This window comes from Pelophylax lessonae, assembly GCF_965119305.1.
Source record: "Pelophylax lessonae genome assembly, chromosome: 4".
Taxonomy (NCBI): Eukaryota; Metazoa; Chordata; class Amphibia; order Anura; family Ranidae; genus Pelophylax; species Pelophylax lessonae.
Window position 1 is genome coordinate 345,055,991 of NC_138771.1, and position 18,183 is coordinate 345,074,173.

General features: G+C 44.8%; 1 protein-coding gene across 1 annotated transcript in view; it reads left to right on the top strand.

Annotated features, from left to right (window-relative positions):
• Positions 1–10,810, top strand: part of LARS1 (leucyl-tRNA synthetase 1) — a 103,938-nt gene extending 93,128 nt beyond the window's left edge. The window contains exons 31-32 of the mRNA XM_082254243.1: positions 4,548–4,680; positions 10,317–10,810. Of these exons, the coding sequence (XP_082110369.1) occupies positions 4,548–4,680; positions 10,317–10,522 (339 nt within the window). The 3' untranslated portion in view covers positions 10,523–10,810. The remainder of the gene's footprint in view (positions 1–4,547; positions 4,681–10,316) is intronic.
• Positions 10,811–18,183: the final 7,373 nt, after the last annotated feature.

Here is an 18,183-nt window from a genome sequence, read left to right on the forward strand (position 1 = left end):
TTTTGAACGTAAAAGGTACCTTAAACAGGGGCAAGACCCGTGGTCTAAGGAGTTAGATCTGTGTGAGACCCAGGCAATAGAAGGGGAGTATAGGTACTGTGGGATTTTGAGAATCTGTAGGGGGAACATACTATCCGAGTGGGGCAAGGCGGGGGAGGAACCCATACACCGGGCATTAGAGGCCCAGGCACAGGAAGGGAGAGTTGTCAGCGTGGTAAGGGGACCCGGGCGAGGTATCCTGGGTGGTGTAGAGGTGTGTGCAGTTTGGACCAGCCAAACCGCAAGGTAGCACCCAATAAGGCCAGGGGGAGGGGGGATGAGTACCAGGAAGTTATAAAGTGGAAGCAGGAGAAGAGACTAGACGAGAAAGAAAGAAAGGGAGAAAGAGTGAAGGGGGGGGGGGGGGGGGAGAAGAAAGAAAGGGAAGAGAAAGAGAAAAAAAAAAGGGGGGGGGATAGATATGGAAACATACCCCGCATTGTCTGAGATGATGCCAGCGTACATAAATGTGGGTAGGCAATCGGGGTGTGAGAAGCAACGCGAGGCCCAAGCAAAACAAGCAAGTCGTAAATCCTGAGGCAAGGAAATAAGTATACTTAGTAACACCAGGGCAGAGGAAAGACAGTAGAATCCAAGTTCATGAACTACATAGACTGGAGAATTCTGCTGTGGTCGTATAATGGGTCCAGCACACCCATTTTTTGTGGTACTTAGTGGGAGTGTCATGTGTTACATGGATGAGCTCTTCCATTTCGGCGACCAAGATCATATTTAAATGTGTTTTAAACATGTTTGAGGTTAAACAGTGGATAAAATGTCTACACACCCTTCATCATTCTAGATCAGGATTGCTTTATAGAATATCCCTTTACTCAAAATCATACTACAGTGGCTATAAGAAGTCTACACACCTCTGCTAAAATGTCAGGTTTCTGTGATGTAAAAAACTGAAACAAAGATAAATAATTTCAGAACTTTTTCCACCTTTTAATGTCACTTATATAAACTGTACAACTCAAACAACAAACTGAAATCTTTTGGGTGAAGGCAAGTAAAAATAAGAAGTAAAATAATATGGTTGCATAAGTGTGCACACCCTTAAACTAATACTTTGTTGAAGCACCTTTTGATTTTATTACAGCACTCAGTCTTTTTGGGGAGGAGTCCATCAGCATGACACATCTTGACTTGGCAATATTTGCCCACTCTTCTTTGCAAAAACACTCCAAATCTGTCAGATTGTTAGGGCATCTCCTGTGTACAGCCCTCTTCAGATCTTTACACAGATCCTCAATCTGATTCAGGTCTTGGCTCTGGCTGGGCTATTCCAAAACTTTAATCTTCTTCTGGTGAAGCCATTCCTTTGTTGATTTGGATGTATGCTTTGGGTGGTTGTCACGCTGAAAGATGAAGTTCCTCCTTATGTTCAGCTTTCTAGCAGAAGCCTGAAGGTTTTGTGCCAATTACCTGCCTGGTATTTGGAATTGTTCACAATTCCCTCTAACTTGACTAAGACCCCTGTTCCAGCTGAAGAAAAACAGCCCCATAGCATGATGCTGCCACCACCATGCTTCACTGTAGGTATGGTTTTCTTTTTACTGATGTGCAGTGTTGTTTTTGCACCAAACATATCTTTTGGAATTATGGCCAAAAAGTCTAATCTTGGTTTCATCAGACAAAAACATAATTTTCCCACACGCTTCTGGGAGATTTAGGATGTGTTTTTGCAATTTACCCAGGCTTGGATGTTTTTCTTGGTAAGAAAAGGTTTCGGTCTTGCCACTCTTCCCCATAGCCCAGACATATGAAGAATACAGGAGACGGTTGTCACATGTACCACGCAGCCAGTACTTGCCAGATATTCCTGCAGCTTGTTTAATGTTGCTGTAGGCTTCTTGACAGACTCCCTGACCAGTTTTCTTCCCGTCTTTTCATCAATTTTTGAGGGATGTCCAGTTCTTGGTAAGGTCACTGTTGTGCCATATTTTCTCCACTTGATGGTGAATATCTTCACTGTGTTCCATGGTATATCTAATGCCTTGGAAATTCTTTTGAACCCTTCTCCTGACTGATACCGTTTAACAAGTAAATTCCTTTGATGCTTCAGAAGCCCTCTGCAGACCATGGCTTTTGCTGTAGGATACGACTAAGAAAATGTCAGGAAAGACCTACTAGAACAGCTGAACTTTCTTTGGGGGTTAATCAGAGGCACTTTAAATGATAGGTGTGTACTGACTCCTATTTAACATGAGTTTGAATGTAATTGCCTAATTCTGAACACAGCTACTTTCCCAGTTAAAAGAGGGTGTGCATACTTCTTCAACCACATTATTTTAGTTTGTTTTTCAATTGAGTTGTACAGTTTATAGGTCACATTTAAAAGTGGAAAAAGTTCTAAAATTATTTATTTTTGGCTCATTTTTTATGTCACAGAAACTGGACCATTTTGCAACATACTGCTCGAAGCATCCCTCCTAATCTCTTGAGTGGGTCTTTTGTCAGTACATGTGCGAAAAAACGTTTTATTTACATAGCCTTTTGAGAGACGTCTCCTCATACCAACTCTTGATGGTACTATCTGACTGTTAAGGACATTTTTGTTTCTCCACTTTCTTGACTTCGTCGAGACCTTCCAAGCCTGGGCCCAGTCTGCCTGCAAGGTCTTGTACTTGCAGGCTGCCAAATCCACAGACAAGCTTTATTTTTCATAAATGTTCACATCCATTTTGCAGAGTGTGGGGATGTTGGTAAACTTTGCAGACACTTGGACAACTTGTGTCTCTGACGCTTGGGTCCAGGAGGTGATATCCCAGGGTTGCAAACTGAAGTTTTGCTGAATGTCCCTTTCTTGGTTTCTTACCTCCAACCGTCTTGTGTCACCTCACAGATTTAGCAGATCTTCATTGAGCAATCTTGGTTCTTCTGAACCAAAGTATCATTGCTCCAATTCCTGTGGCTGAGTGGTGTGGTAAGGGGGTATATGCCTCATTTTGGATCCCAAAGCTTTGAATGTCTTTATTCAAGCTCTGAAACTGCATTAAATTCACCAAATCTGTCATTGCCATACTTCAAACAGGGAGACTCTCTGGATTCTGTGGACATCAATGATGTGTACTTGCATGTCCCCATCTTCTAATGCACCAATGTCTACTACATTTTGCTGTGACTGCCCTACACTACCAGTTCGTGGCCCTGCCTTTCATCCAATCATCTACACCTCAGGTGTTTACCAGGATCCTGACCCTAGTGCTGGTTCTCCTGTGCTCTTGTGCACACCGTCTTCCACCGTGGAATATTTAAAGGAAAAGTTCACCATTGGGAACATGTTATATGCTCCACATGTTTTTAGGGTGGAACATGTAACATGTTCCCACTGCAGCCACCACCTGCTGCTCATTCCCCATGGCAGCAGTACAGGGAAAAAGACTAGCTGTCAATTTTTAAAAACAGCGCGGCAGTGCGGGGCTCAGCCCACATGGCCGCATCATTTATACACAGAGCTCTGTGTATGAATGAATTACAAGTCCTGACATCCTTTGCGGCTGTCAACTTGTTTTCAATGAACTACCATGGCACTGTGAGCTCTTCCTGTCAGAATATATTGGTTTCCTTGTATGAGGTATGAGCAAGCAGATACACTGACAGGTTTGCAGGAGACCTGCAAGGCATCAGCCATCTACTTTTAGGCATAGTGCAAACATGCATGCTCCCTCTTGACTTCCTACATTGTAGTGTTTAGTGGCCAAGCAGCCAATCAAGAGGCCCAAGCCCTGTCACACGGGGGGTGTCTGTGATTCGCCTAGCAGTACACAGTGTCTATATTGGAAAAGTCCGATTTTTTTTCATTCATTGAAGCCAGATCTTCATGATGAATTGGTTTGATGTTGCCAAAACGCATGGTGCAACCAAAATAAAAAAACGCCCTAGGAGTGGTCCCCTGTTGGTGGCCATACTCCCTTCTGCAACAGACAGCTACATTTTTTGCTTAGGAGTTAGGGCCTAGGATTTTTCTTCTTGCTTTCAGAATTTTTCTTTTCCAGTTGATAGATTTTTTTTTCTCTTCAATCAACTACAGTGCTGGGTGACAGGCTGGTTACAGATTGATTTGGGTAGCCCCCCCCCCCCCCCCCCAGCATTCTCATCGAGCACATGCAGATCCCTGCTATGATGGGATCAGCTGTGACAATTCTACTGCAGCGACCTGACCCCTCGGGACCTTGTCACGGCAGTCAATATTTGCGTAAGATCTTTGTGTGACCCTTGTGGTAACTTGCAAGCAAGAGCGTGCTTGCTATAAATCAAGGGATTAGTATTTGAATTACAGTACTGAACACCTGGCTTTAGTTTGATATATCATTTTGTATATATTGTATATTTGGAAATAAGCACTATTTAAGGAGTTATCACTGTATTGTATTTCTTTGTATTGGGTAATGTATCAAAGCAAAAAACACTTTTATTGCTGCATACTGGTATCACTTGCTATCTCTGTGTTTTTATTATTGTACTGTGTACAAAACGCATAAGATGCTCGTTATGTTTTGTAGCCTGGAGTGCCTGTATATCTAGTGAATCCACAGCCCTCAAATGGCCACTTTTCCATGAAGATTGAGATCCGGCAGGGAGACAGCAGAGACTCAGTAATAAGGCGCCTAATGAAGACTGATCGGGGGATCAAAGGTAACTTCCAGACAGAAAGGGGGCAGTAGAGTGATGAGCTGGGAAGAGTGTTCTTTATTAGTCTCAAAGGATCTCTACAAATCACTAGCAGTAAGGATGGATTTAATGAGCAATTATTACAGCCTGAGTGGAATACAGTTTTTATGATCAGAATTGCAAAGGCAGAAGACAACGACTTTCCGTAACCATCTTATTACCATGCATAATGACCAAACACCCCTGAGATCCTGGGGAAGCTCTGTGTAGTGCTTAATATGGGGCCTGGTAATTTGCAAAGATCATACAGAATGTGTTTAATTCTCTGCACATTATTAGAATTTTTTTTAAGTTTAAGATAGACTGGCTCACAATTACATTGTAACCCTCCTGCAGCAATAGATACTTTTTCATGGGATTTAATGACGTGCATTTGTAACATGCCAAAAAGAATTTCAGTAAAGCATCTAAAATTGATCCTATGCAAGGAAAAAAAGCAAAGTCAGAGAGACTTAAAGGGCAGCTGTAGTTTTGGAGAAAACACTATGCTGCCATAAAGAAGGGTATGGGAAACAAGCCCTTATATATTTTTTTGCACTATTTAGGATTTACACTATTTAGGAACAGTAAACCAAACTGGATCTTTACCGTTAAGTTAATGCTATGTTGCCCTGCCTCTCCCCTTTTTTCTCTTTCAGTCATTTAATCTTCTTAATCATTGGATTATGCTGCCCCCTATAGGAGTAGGACACTAGGCAGGAAAAAGCTTTACCACGCCTATGGGGCAGTCCCAGGGGATATACTCCCACACTCTGCTATAGGTATTCAGTTTTTTTTCTGCCTAGTCAGGAGTAAGGACCTAGTTCTTTGCTGGAATCTCTGGTCCAGAATTTTTTCCTTTTTTAGATTGAATTTTTTTATTTTAATTTTTAATATTTTCTGTTCCTGTGAGAACTACAATCAACTGTTGGACTGGGCGACGGACTGGATATTCTAGATTCTTAAGGTCTCCCCAGTCCTGCCAGCAAGCGTGCAGGCCTCAGCTCCACGTTAGGTCGGCGGTGACGACATAGCCCTACTGGACGAGGGCTGGCCTGCGAGTTAAACATATCGCAAGGGTGCATACGACCCGGTCCCGGCCTTAGTCGCAGCATGCCTCTTGACCCTCAGCACCCCCATTCTGATGGAGCGGTGGTCTGCCCAGAGTGGTGCCCACCCGGTTCCATGGTGTGGTAAGTAGTGTCCCCCCCTTCCCCTGGTGGTCTTTTGGGGTGGACGTGGGCCCCTCCCTGAGACGGTTGGATTCCAGGGTTCCTCTCCCCCCCCCCCCCCCCATCCCCTCTAAACTGTCACTGTGGGTCTTTCGGCAGCCTACTCTCCGGAACCTATGTGAGGCGGCCCCTGTGAGAATGGCTGAAGCCACTGCCTCCGGTGTGGGCATCCGCCTTCCCCTCTGCTGCCCTGGGTGGTCGGATCCCCTGGGGTCCGCGTCTTGGCGCCCTCAACATTTAGGCTGCGGTGCAACTTGGGCGCCGCTATTGGGGGGCGGACTCAGTGGTCTAGCTGAAGCCCCCAGCTCCCTCCTTGGGCATCTGCCGGACTGAAGAGCTGTGCTTTTTGCGGCTGGGCCCCACAGAAATTTGGGCCACGGCCTGCTGGGCCATATGGTCAGCTTGGCACCTCCCTTGAGCCGGGTGGAGCTGTGGGGGTGCTTAATTTTTAGTGTCAGTCTTGCTGCCATTGTTGTGTGAGCGGGGGTACTCTGCCTGTGCGTCACAGTGGGTGGCCCACCTTTAAAGGGGGCTATATTCTATTATGTCCTCTATGGTGGGCTCTTTGGGTGACCCCCTTGTCTTTTGTGGGGTCTCATAGGTGGTCCATCTGTGGACCCTTGGCCGGAGTCCCCTTGTGGGATCGCAGTCGGCAGTCTCCCCTGATTGTTATGTTTTGGGGTGAGCTTAGTATGTAGGGACCCTGTTGGTTCTGCGTCCACGCACTTCGAGTGCTCTACTGCAGCCGCACATGAAACGGTGCTGGTGGAGCACTGATTGTCTCGATGTGGGCAACATTCAAAATGGTGGATGGTGCTGCGTCGGAAGTGCCGGTCCCCTTTGGTACCCGCAGCTCCCCAAAAGCGGCAAAGGTATTCCCTACAAAATTGTCACGAGTCAGTGACCAAAACGCAGTATGTCGGTGCCTAAGCGTTTCGCTAGACGGTATCCCTTTGAAGAGTCCCTGTTAAAAAAAAAAAGTGGATTTCCAGCTGAATAAATCCACTCTAATTCCGGTGGAGGATTCTCCGGCTTTTAAGGACCCCTTTGACAGGAGAGCAGAGACTTTGGTCCGCCACATGTTTAGTGTGGCCGGTTCGGTCCTTAGGCCGGTGTTCACCATAGCATTGGTGTTCCAGACTTTAACGGAGTGGGCTGTGGGCCAGTCTTCTAAGAAGGTCTTATCTGTTCTCTCCTTTGAGGGGGATCGCCTGTTTGGATCTTTCCTGAATGATATCATCAAGAGTCTTACAAGGTGGAAGAGTACTCTTCTTTGACAGCCTGCCAGGGGCAAGGAGTCTCATCGCAGACGTGGGCCCTGTTTTCTCTGCTCATATACAACCTTTTTCATCCCTCAGGATCTCAAGATAAAGGATCGAAGTCTGTCAGGGCCTCCTCCAGAAGTTCCAAGAGGACCTGGTCTGGTAAACCGAGAGCAGGTTCTTTCAGACCGGCAGACAAGCCATCTTCTGCCTGAAGGTGCGCCCTCACCCTGTCTGAGGATGGGGGACATCTTCACTTCTTACCGGACCCGTGGACCTCCCGTGATTCAAGACAAGGGGGGGTCTACTAGCTGATTCGGTCCGGCTACAAGATCGAGCTTTGGTCTTATCCTCCAGTGAGGTTCTTTCTTTTCAACCTGCGTTTGTCCTCAGACCGCGTGCAGGGTCTCTTCGGGGCAGTGCAAGACTGTCTACTACAATGGGTGATTGTTCCGGTTCCAAAATTGGAACATTTTTCAAGGTTTCTAGTCCAACCTGTTTACGGTTCCAAGGAAGGAAGGCACGTGCAATACTGGACCTCAAGGCTTTGAATTGCTTTGTGCGGGTACAGAGGTTCCGAATGGAGTCCATTCATGCAGTAGTGGCATCCCCACATCAAAGGACGCTTACCTTCATATTCCAATATATGTCGGTCATCAGCGTTTCCTCTGCTTTGCTGTGAGCGAGGAGCATTATCAACTCATGGCATTACCCATTGGTCTCGCCTCAGCTCCTCGGGTATTCACAAAACTGTTGGCCCAGTGTTGGCATTGTAGCGGCAGAGGGGAATTGCGGTACTGGGTATCTGGACGATATTCTGCAAGCAGAGTCTCTGAGTGCTCTAAAGCAGGGCTCGACAAACCCCGGGCGCCAGGTCGTATTGGCGACTAGAATTAGCGACCTGGCGCCTGGGGTGCACTGCAAGAGATGTCCTGTCCTTTTTGCGCCCCCCCCCCCCAACCACTCAACGAGTGCATGGACTACCACACCATCCGATAATTGAGGCTGTGGCTTTTTGGCCTTCTTTAGTAAAAGAACGGGGAACTGGCTCCCTCTTGTGGTGGCCGGGAGTTTGACAAGCAGTAACTAATGGCTGTTTCCCCTGCCTGTCCTCAATGCCTGTCTATCTCCTTCCCCAAGAGGAGATGAGAGGGAAGTTTTTGCAGGCTTCATCTCCCTGTCCACTTACCTTTGCTTAAAAGGTACGTGGACAGGGAGTGTGGTTATTATTATTATTATTAATTTTTTTTAAATTATTAAAAAAAAAAAAAAAAATTTTCTTTTTTTTTTATTATTAAAAAAAATATTTTTCTTTTTTTTAATTATAAAAAAAAAATGTATTTTTCTATATTTTTTTTTCAATTATAAAAAAAAAAAAAATATATATATAATATGTATGTGTATTATATAATAATATATAATTTATTTTTTTTCCTCATCGCCATGCCACAGCCGAAGGCCCCTTTCTCACCGGCTGTCTGATCAGGTCCGCCTGTCAGTTTTTCAGGCAGACCTGATCGGACCCTTCAGTCTCCTCTATGGAGCAGTAATCTGCCGCCATCTGATCCTGTCTGCCAAAAAAAGACGGATGGTGGTTCTATTTTCTATCCATCCCGTGGATCGGATCAGATGGCATCAGATGGAAACAGAAGACAGTCTGTTTCCATCTGATTGCGCTATAGAGGAGAGTGGGGTTCTAGTCGTCTTTATGTGTAAATTTAGTATGTTATTTTTTTGGAAATAAAGCTTGGTTGGTTGTTTTTAAAAAAAAAACAAAAAAAAACTGGCTCCTAACTTTTTTAGCTGGCTCCTAGATTTCAGGAAAATTTGTCAAGCCCTGCTCTAAAGGACAACCTAGATATTACTGTGCGGACTCTTCAGCAGTTTGGTTGGAAATCGAACTTCCAGAAATCTGCTCTAGTTCCGTACACCAAGTTGAACTATCTGGGTCTCACTCAGCCAGGGTATTTCTTCAAGGGCAAAAAAAACTCCAAAAGCTGCAGGATGCGATTCGGCTCCTGTTGTCCAGCGGTCGGTCACCTTTCAGGACTTGCATGTGGGTGCAGTGCCTGATGGTGTCTACCTTTTTGAGGTGTTTTTGTTTGCACAGTTCCACTCAAGACCTCTGCAAAGAGATTCTTGCCAAGTGTGACAAGAATCCAGAGTCTCTAGACAATCTGATCTGTTGAGCCAGGATACGAGAGGGTCCCTGATATGGTGGCTTCACTCTCCGGCGCTTTGACAGGGAAAACCCTTTCTTCACCTGTACTGGATGGTGGTCCCCTAGGTTGCCAGCCTGTCCAAGTGGGGTGGCGTTTTGGGCACGTATGTGCTCAACAGGTCTGGACTCTGGGGGAGTCTAGATTACTGTTCAATATACTGGATCTTCGGGCGATAAGATTTTCTGGTTCATTGGACAAATTGCCTTTAGGGATGCCTGGTAAGGATTCAATCGGACAATGCCTCGGCCGTGGCGTATGTCAATCAAAAAGGGGGCACAAGTAGTATCTGGGCTGCTCAGAAGGTAGCCAGAATTCTAAGGTGCAGCTGTGTCTCCGGTGGGGAACTCCCAAGATGGATCTGTTGGCCTCTCGTCTCAACATGAAGATCAAGAGAATTGTGGCAAGGTCTCGGTATCCTCTGACCGACGCCACAGATGCACTGGTGGCTCCTTGGGGGGTCAGTATCCTCTGATATACGCCTTTCCCCCACTAAAACCTCTGCCAAAGTTTCCTGTGAAGGATCGAGGCAGAAGGGATCTGGTCATCCTAGTGGCTCCAGACTAGCCTCCCCGATCTTGGTAGGCGGATCTGGTACAGCTGGTCGCTGATGCCCCTTGAAGACTTCCTCTCAGAGAAGATCTATTGGCCCAAGGGCCAATTTTCCAACCTGCTTTGCAGTCGCTGGCTTTAACAGCTTGGCTGTTGAAAGCCAGGTGCTGAAGGATAGGTGGTTGTCTGAATCAGTGATTTTATATAAAATGTATGTAACACAATCCTTCAATGACTGAATGAGTGTGTACCATGCAAGTTACTATTTCTTTAGGGGTGAACAGTTTTGGTGAAATTTTTGCTATGTTGTTGCATGGATTTAAATAAATATGTTTTCTAACTCTATTTCTTTGTAGATGTTGCAAAGGTGAAGCTTATGAGGTATGATGACCCAGTGCTTGGTCCTCGTCGTGTTCCAGTACTGGGAAAAGAAGAAGCTGGTAAAATTGTCATCTCCCCACATGCTGCCTTCCACATTGACCTTAAAGAGAAGAGAGTGCACATAGCAGATAATGGTCTAAAGACGGACATTGGAGATACCTTGGTGTATGTGGTTGAATAAATGGAAAGGGGATTGGCAAAATATTGTTAATACAGAGATACGTTACCATAGTTAAGAAAATATATTTTTTGCCTGGTCTTTCACTAAACCTGCTCAACAAAATGTGTTTGAGAGTCTCTCTATGTGCCAGTAGATTAAATCACAAACTAGATTCTCATATTTTTCAGACACTCTGGAGATATTTTGTCAGCTCAAAGTCTGCACTGTAACTGGTATCAAGAGTCTCCTCTTCCATGTCAGACTTTCATTTTATGCTCTGAAAAATTCAGTAGATGGTGTGAGACTGGGAGAGGGGGAACCTGAAACTCTTTAAAAAAAAAAAAAAAAAAAAAGATCTTGCAGCTAGAGTGTAAGAAAGATATTGGAAGCTAAGGAATGTTAGTCCACCCAATCAATGCATGGTTACAATATTGAGTATGGATGGGTGGATCCTTTAACAACCTTGTGTGATGCATTTAAATTAGAACCACCATTAGGTTCCAGAAAAGGTACAAGAGAATGTACTGGTAGACCTCAAAGTTATACCCTAAAGCATTCAGTGTTCTCCATCCTATGTATTAACTCTGTTGTTTAGTTTCTCAAATATTTAAAATAAAACCGGATCTTTTAATAAAGCCTGTCTTTGTTTATTAATTGGTTTATTATGGAAGTTAGATTGTTACAGTATTTTCTTTACCATTTTGTGTTTAATGGAAGATGTTAACCTGGACATTCTGTGGAAGTTTAGCTCATAAGCAAGTCACACCATCATCCTCACTGTAGTATCAATAGTCTCCCACTTGTAGCTGACCAGCACCATAGATTCTGGCACCAAGACCCCATTTACAGAACTTGTTGTCCATAAAAACCCAGGCAGTGATAGGTCAGTTGCGTGTGTATATATGTATGTGTGTGTGTGTATATATAATATATATATATATACACAGTATCTAACAAAAGTGAGTACACCCCTCACATTTTTGTAAATATTTTATTATATCTTTTCATGTGACATCACTGGAGAAATGACACTTTGCTATGATGTAAAGTAGTAAGTGTACAACTTGTATAACAGTGTAATGTTGCTGTCCCCTCAAAATAACTCAACACACAGCCATTAAGGTCTAAACCGCTGGCAACAAAAGTGAGTACACCCCTAAGTGTAACTGTCCAAATTGGGCCCAATTAGCCATTTTCCCTCCCCTGTGTCATGTGACTTGTTAGTGTTACAAGGTCTCAGGTGTGAATGGGGAGCAGGTGTGTTAAATTTGGTGTTATCGCTCTCACTCTCTCATACTGGTCACTGGAAGTTCAACATGGCACCTCATGGCAAAGAACTCTCTGAGGATCTGAAAAAAAGAATTGTTGCTCTATATAAAGATGGCCTAGGCTATAGGAAGATTTCCAAGACCCTGAAACTGAGCTGCAGCACAGTGGCCAAGACCATATAGTGGTTTAACAGGACAGGTTCCACTTAAAACAGGCCTCGCCATGGTCGACCAAAGAAGTTGATTGCACATGCGCAGCATCATATCCAGAGGTGGTCTTTGGGAAATGGATATATGAGTGCTGCCAGCATTGCTGCAGAGGTTGAAGGGATGGGGGTCAGCCTGTCAATGCTCAGACCATACACTGCATCAGATTGCTCTGCATGGCTATCATCCCAGAAGGAAGCCTCTTCTAAAGATGATGCACAAGAAAGCCCGCAAACAGTTTGCTGAAGACAGGCCGACTAAGAACATGGATTACTGGAACCATGTCCTGTGGTCTCATGAGACCAAGATAAACTTATTTGGTTCAGATGTGCCAAGCGTGTGTTGCGGCAAACGGGTGAGGAGTACAAAGACAAGTGTGTCTTGCCTACAGTCAAGCATGGTGGTGGGGGTGTCATTGTCTGGGGCTGCATGAGTGCTGCTGACACTGGGGAGCTACAGTTCATTGAGGGAACCGTGAATGCCAACATGCACTGTGACATACTGAAGCAGAGCATGATCCCCTCCCTTCGGAGACTGGGCTGCAGGGCAGTATTCCAACATAACCCCAAACACACCTCCAAGACGACCACTGCCTTGCTAAAGAAGCTGAGGGTAAAGGTGATAGACTGGTCAAACATGTCTCCAGACCTAAACCCTATTGAGCATCTGTGGGGCATCCTAAAATGGAAGGTGGAGGAGCGCAAGGTCTCCAACATCCACCAGCTCTTCATGGAGAAGTGGAAGAGGACTCCAGTGGCAACCTGTGAAGTTCTGGTGAACTCCATGGCCAAGAGGGTTAGGGCAGTGCTGGAAAATAATGGTGGCCACACAAAATGTTGACACTTGAGGCCCAGTTTGGACATTTTGACTTAGGGGTGTACTCACTTTTGTTGCCAGAGGTTTAGACATTTATGGCTGTGTGTTGTTATTTTGAGGGGGACAGCAAATGTACACTGTTATACAAGCTGTACACTCACTACTTTACATTTACATTGTAGCAAAGTGTAATTTCTTCAGTGTTGTCACATGAAAAGATATAATAAAATATTTACAAAAATGTGAGGGGAGTAACTCACTTTTGTGAGATACTATATATACAAAATATTACCAAAAGTATTGGGAGGCCTTTACAAGCACATGAACTTTTAATGGCATCCCAGTCCAAGTCCGTAGGGTTCAATATTGAGTTGGCCCACCCTTTGCAGCTTTAACTCTTCTGGGAAGGCTGCCCACAAGGTTTAGGAGTGTGTCTATGGGAATGTTTGACTATTCTTCCAGAAGCAAATTTTGAAGAGGTTAGGCACTGATGTTTGAGAGAAGGCCTGGCTCACAGTCTGCACTCTAATTCATCCCAAAGGTGTGCTATTGAGTTGGTCAAGACTCTGTTGAGGTCAGTCAAGTTCCTCAACCCCAGGTTCGCTTATCCATGTCTTTAAGACCTTGCTTTACACACGGCGCACACGGGTCGAATGTCGGGAGACATTTGCAGGTTCAAAAAAAAAAACCTGCCAATATTCTGCCCGTATATATGCTGGCCTGCCTGGCAGGAGATGAACATTTGGCTGACTTCTGTCAGACGTTCATGCTTGAAAACCAGCTGCCAACTGACTCCTGATCAGCGCTCTCAGCCAGTGGCGAGGGGGCCGTCTCCCTCTCGGAAAACACAGCTCAGTGGGGGAAATTGCTGTACTAACTTTGCATAGTTAGTCCAGCAGCTCTGACTGGAACTGACAGGCTTTTTTTCGTTCAACCCACTGGGCTGAACCGAAAAAAAAAAAACAAATAGCGTGTACTATCCAACGTCCTTGTCACTTACTGTGAGCTAAATTATAAGCAGAAAACAATGTTGTATATCTTCTGTAAACTACTCCTCTCCCCATTCTGCAATGGAAATTAACATAGATTGGCATGTTTGAATTCTAGTTTTGGTGACCACCTACGGATCTGGCATCTTAGTTCAGCAAGTAAATGGTGTCCTTGGATGACACCTGAAGCAAGGTGGTGGTTTTCTAAAAAGAAAGGAAGGTAGTGCATGTGATCCTAAAGGCAATGTATAATTTTAAATAAGGAGATCAGCTTGATGTATATAATCCGATCAATAAGGACCATGTCACATTTGCAACTTTGTAGCAGGCCTTGTTCACATCAGTGCAATGCGGTTGCAGTGCTGTTATTTTGTAAATTGTTACTAAACCCACAACAGTAAAATCAGTCTGTATATGTAGTAAAGCATGCTTCTTATACTCACTGTGGAACCTAAGGGGTTAATCCTCTGCATTATAAAGTGTATAAAGGGTGTTTGATCCTGTCTTCTCTGATTATCCTCTACTTTAACTGACTCCAACCCATCTCTTGACAGAACAGAGCATTAGCAGTCAGGCTGAACATGCTCAATTTGGTGTGTATTGCTAGAGAGTTTTTTTTTTTCTTGGGAGAGTGCATGTGATCAGCACAGGGCCAATCAGCACTGTCCAGACAGAGGATCAGGGGAGAATGAAAACTCCTCCCACAAGCTTTAACCAAACACTGATGAAAGTCACAAGACTGCTATATACTGCTTATGAGAACAGGTATTTAGCTTTTTATATTTACTAAAATGATTGCATTTTCATGTTCTGTGGGAGACCAGATCTAGTAAATGCAGGGTCCTGGGTTTAGTAACCCTTTTTATTGGCACACTAAATATGGGTAGCTGTCGCATGTTTTGCAGTGTGAAAATACCCAGCGCAAAATGCGCTTGGCTCGGTACCAAATTTTTGGTATATGAGCTTCTTTAGTGCATTTTTGGAGTGGAGGGAGGCCCATTAAAATAAATGGTGCAGCTAAAACAATACATATACATATATATATATATATATATATATATATATATATATATATATAAATTGTTTAAATGTGACATGGGAGTGTCGCTCAGCTGTGAACTAGGCCTAAGAGTCACCATAAGATTTACAATTTTAAATCTTCATATAATCATCTTTAGATATACCGAAATTATGTAAAATGAGAACCTACCTAATCTATCCAATCAATTTTTATCCAAACTGGCAGATCCTTGTACTACATACTTGTTGGTAGATAAAAAGTAAAGTGTGCAATCAGATTGTAACTTGTGTGGTGAGCTTTAATCTCTCCGCCTAATTTCTCTGGTGATTTGTAGTTGGATACTTGGTTGCTGCTTTATCAGACTGCAGTGCTGATCTATGCAGCTACAAGTTGCTGGTGTGCCACGATAATCATTTTCTGCCTTGGGTAATATCAATAGCTACTGGAGCGGACAATGCTGTTGTTGGCTCCAAATGCTGCAAAAAGTCAATCAAACAGCAACTGAGCTACATCTCTCAGGATTTAATTGACAGACCTTATTTTTATTTTTTTCTTATAACAAAATTACTCATGCAGTTGTTGGACAGTTTTGTAGCAGAAATAAAACATTTCTAACGTCGGTGATCAGTGGCGTAGCTAGCATATCTGGCACCCAGGGCGTGTCATTTTTTTTTTTTCACCTACTCCCCCCACACCTCAAAAAAATAATTTGGGTGTGGTCAGATTGCATCAACAGTGGGAGGGGCTTTGTGGGACATGTGCTTTAATGACTGTGCCACAACGAGTGTGTGACAGACATGTACAGACCTCAGCGCACTCCTATTCAAATATAACTGCTCTATTACATATGCTTTTCTATGCACAGCCAACCTTAACGGAGAATGTAATGTACTTAGAATGCAGTAGTCAGGAGTATGAAATGTAAAACACAGTGAGGGGAATTTATCAAAACTTGAGCAGACAGAATCTGGAGTGGTTATGGATTATGCATTGCAACCAATCAGTTTCTATCTTCTAATGTTCAGTTAAGCTTTAGACATGAAAGCTATGAGCTGATTGGTTTCAATGCACAACTGCTCCATATTCTGGCTACTCTTGCTTTTATTCCCCAGTAATGGCAAACCTTGGCACTCCAAATGTTTTGGAACTATGTTTCCCACGATGCTCCTGCACTCTGAAGTGTAGTTGCGCATCATGAGAAATTCAGTTCCAAAACATCTGAGATGCCAAGGTTCGCCATCACTGACCTAAGGGCTCATTCAGACAGGAGCTGAGACAGGTCCTCTGTGCTAAGCCCTTTTCTCTATCGTTCATTGACAGACGCAGCTTCATATCTTCTTAGCCATTGGGTTATGCTCCTCCCATCAGGAATAGGACACTAGGCAGGAAAAAGCTTTCACCACACCCATGAGGCTGTCCCTGCAGGCATAACCCCACACACTCTGCTACAGCCCTCAGTTTGTTTTTGCCTAGTTTAGGAGTAGGACATAGTTCCCTGCTGGGACATCGGTATTAGCTGTTATTTTTGGGAACCTTTTTTTATACTTCTTCTTTAAGTAGAGTTCCTGGATAACTACAAGCAACAGCCGGCTGGGTTTCAAACTGGATATTCTAGCCTATTCCAGCCTGGCCAGCAAGTTATAGTCCAGCACTAGGCCTCGCCACGACAGAGGCCCCCGATGGGGATGAGCCCAAGAGTGGACCGTATCGCTGGGATGCAAATTACCTGGAATGTCCTGAGTCGCAGAGTACCCCTTGGCTGGCAGCACCCCCATCCCGGGTGGGAGGCAGTCTGCTCTGAGTGTCGCCAGCTTGATCCGTGGTATGGTGAGCAAGAGTCCCCCCCCCCCCCCCATTTCTCTAGCGGTCTCGGGGTGGATGTAGGCCCCCTCCATGGAATAGTCAGACCCTTGGGTGTCCCTCAGTTCCCCTGGCCTCTCGGACATACCAGGCCCCCCCTTCAGCTGTTCCCCCCCCCCCCTCTCCCATTACAGGTTCCTACCTTTGGGGGGTGGATATATTGCCGCCGCTGAGGCGGTTCTGCGGGGGGGAGGACATTTTTTCTGATGGGGTCCCCTCCTGGGGGTTCTGGAGACTGCATGGTGCGCAGTGGGGGCTGCGATTTTTCTGTAGACTTGCCCTGCAGTAATGTCAGAATCCCTCTTTGTAACGTATGGGTAGCCATTCTCTAAATCTTCCCCATAGGAATGCATGGGGCGGCCATTTTCTCGTGGTCCACGGTGCTGGACAGCAAAGGCAAGGCATCAGACACTCTACGCATGACCCAGGTGCTTTCACTTCCTGTGTCAGATAGTTTCTCTCTGCTGTACAGATCATTCCTGCAAGCCTCCTGATCGGTTTGGATTAAATTTTTTTTTTTTAGGTCTCTTGTGTTTTTCCTCTCACACACTGCTAACAGACTGTGTTAGGCTGGGACTTGCTGTACTGCCAGTGCAGCGCTGCGATTGTATTTTTGCAATTTTTTTTTTTTAAAGTGACACTACACCTGTGTAAAATTAGTGAACATGGAGTCCCAGGACAAAATTCAACCTACACACCCCCTCAGTGCGACTGCGAAACCTTCTGGGTCACAGCCCCTGTCCGCTCTAGCAGTTTTGGAAAGCCTAGTGTCAAAAGTTTAGTGGATTTAGTTACTTTTTAACACTAGCCTATTCAGAGGCAGATGCACCCCACCCTGGTGGCTCTGTGTCCTCACATTCTGATGGCGAAGAGGATCTGTCCTCCTCAGCCTTTGTGCGGGAAAGCGCGTTGGTGGAAGCACTTATAGTTTCAGCGCGAGAAACTTTAAAAATGGCAGATGAGTCTACAGTGTCAGGACCGCAGGGGTCTTTGGCACCTGCAAATCCCAGAAATCGGGTAAAGTGTTCCCCTGTCCGGAACTTTTTGACAATATTGTCAACGAACAGTGGGGGGCTCATTAAGCACATGTTAGTGGTGCCCAAGCGTTTTAAACGCCAATATACCTTTGCAGATAAGGTTTCCACTCCAAAGGTGGATCATCCTGTTTCTAGACTCAATATGTCTACTGTGGTCCCGGTGGAAGAATCCCCGGCCTTTACGAACACGGTTGATACACGGATTGGGTCTCTGTCCCACCTTTTACATGTGATAGTGGGCTCCATATTGAAACCAATTTTTGTGACCGCCCTGGTGTCGCAGACCGTCACTGAATGGGTGAAGTTAGTGAAAGGTGTCTTGGAAATGGGGCTGATTGAGCTCTTTGATCAAATGGCTAAGCCCTTCTGTATATACGCGATGGGTCATTGGATGCGACTTCACTGGTAGCCAGAGTGTCCATGGTGGGGATTGCTATTGCACTCATGGTGTGGCTAAAAAGCTGGTCTTCAGACCAGGCTTCCA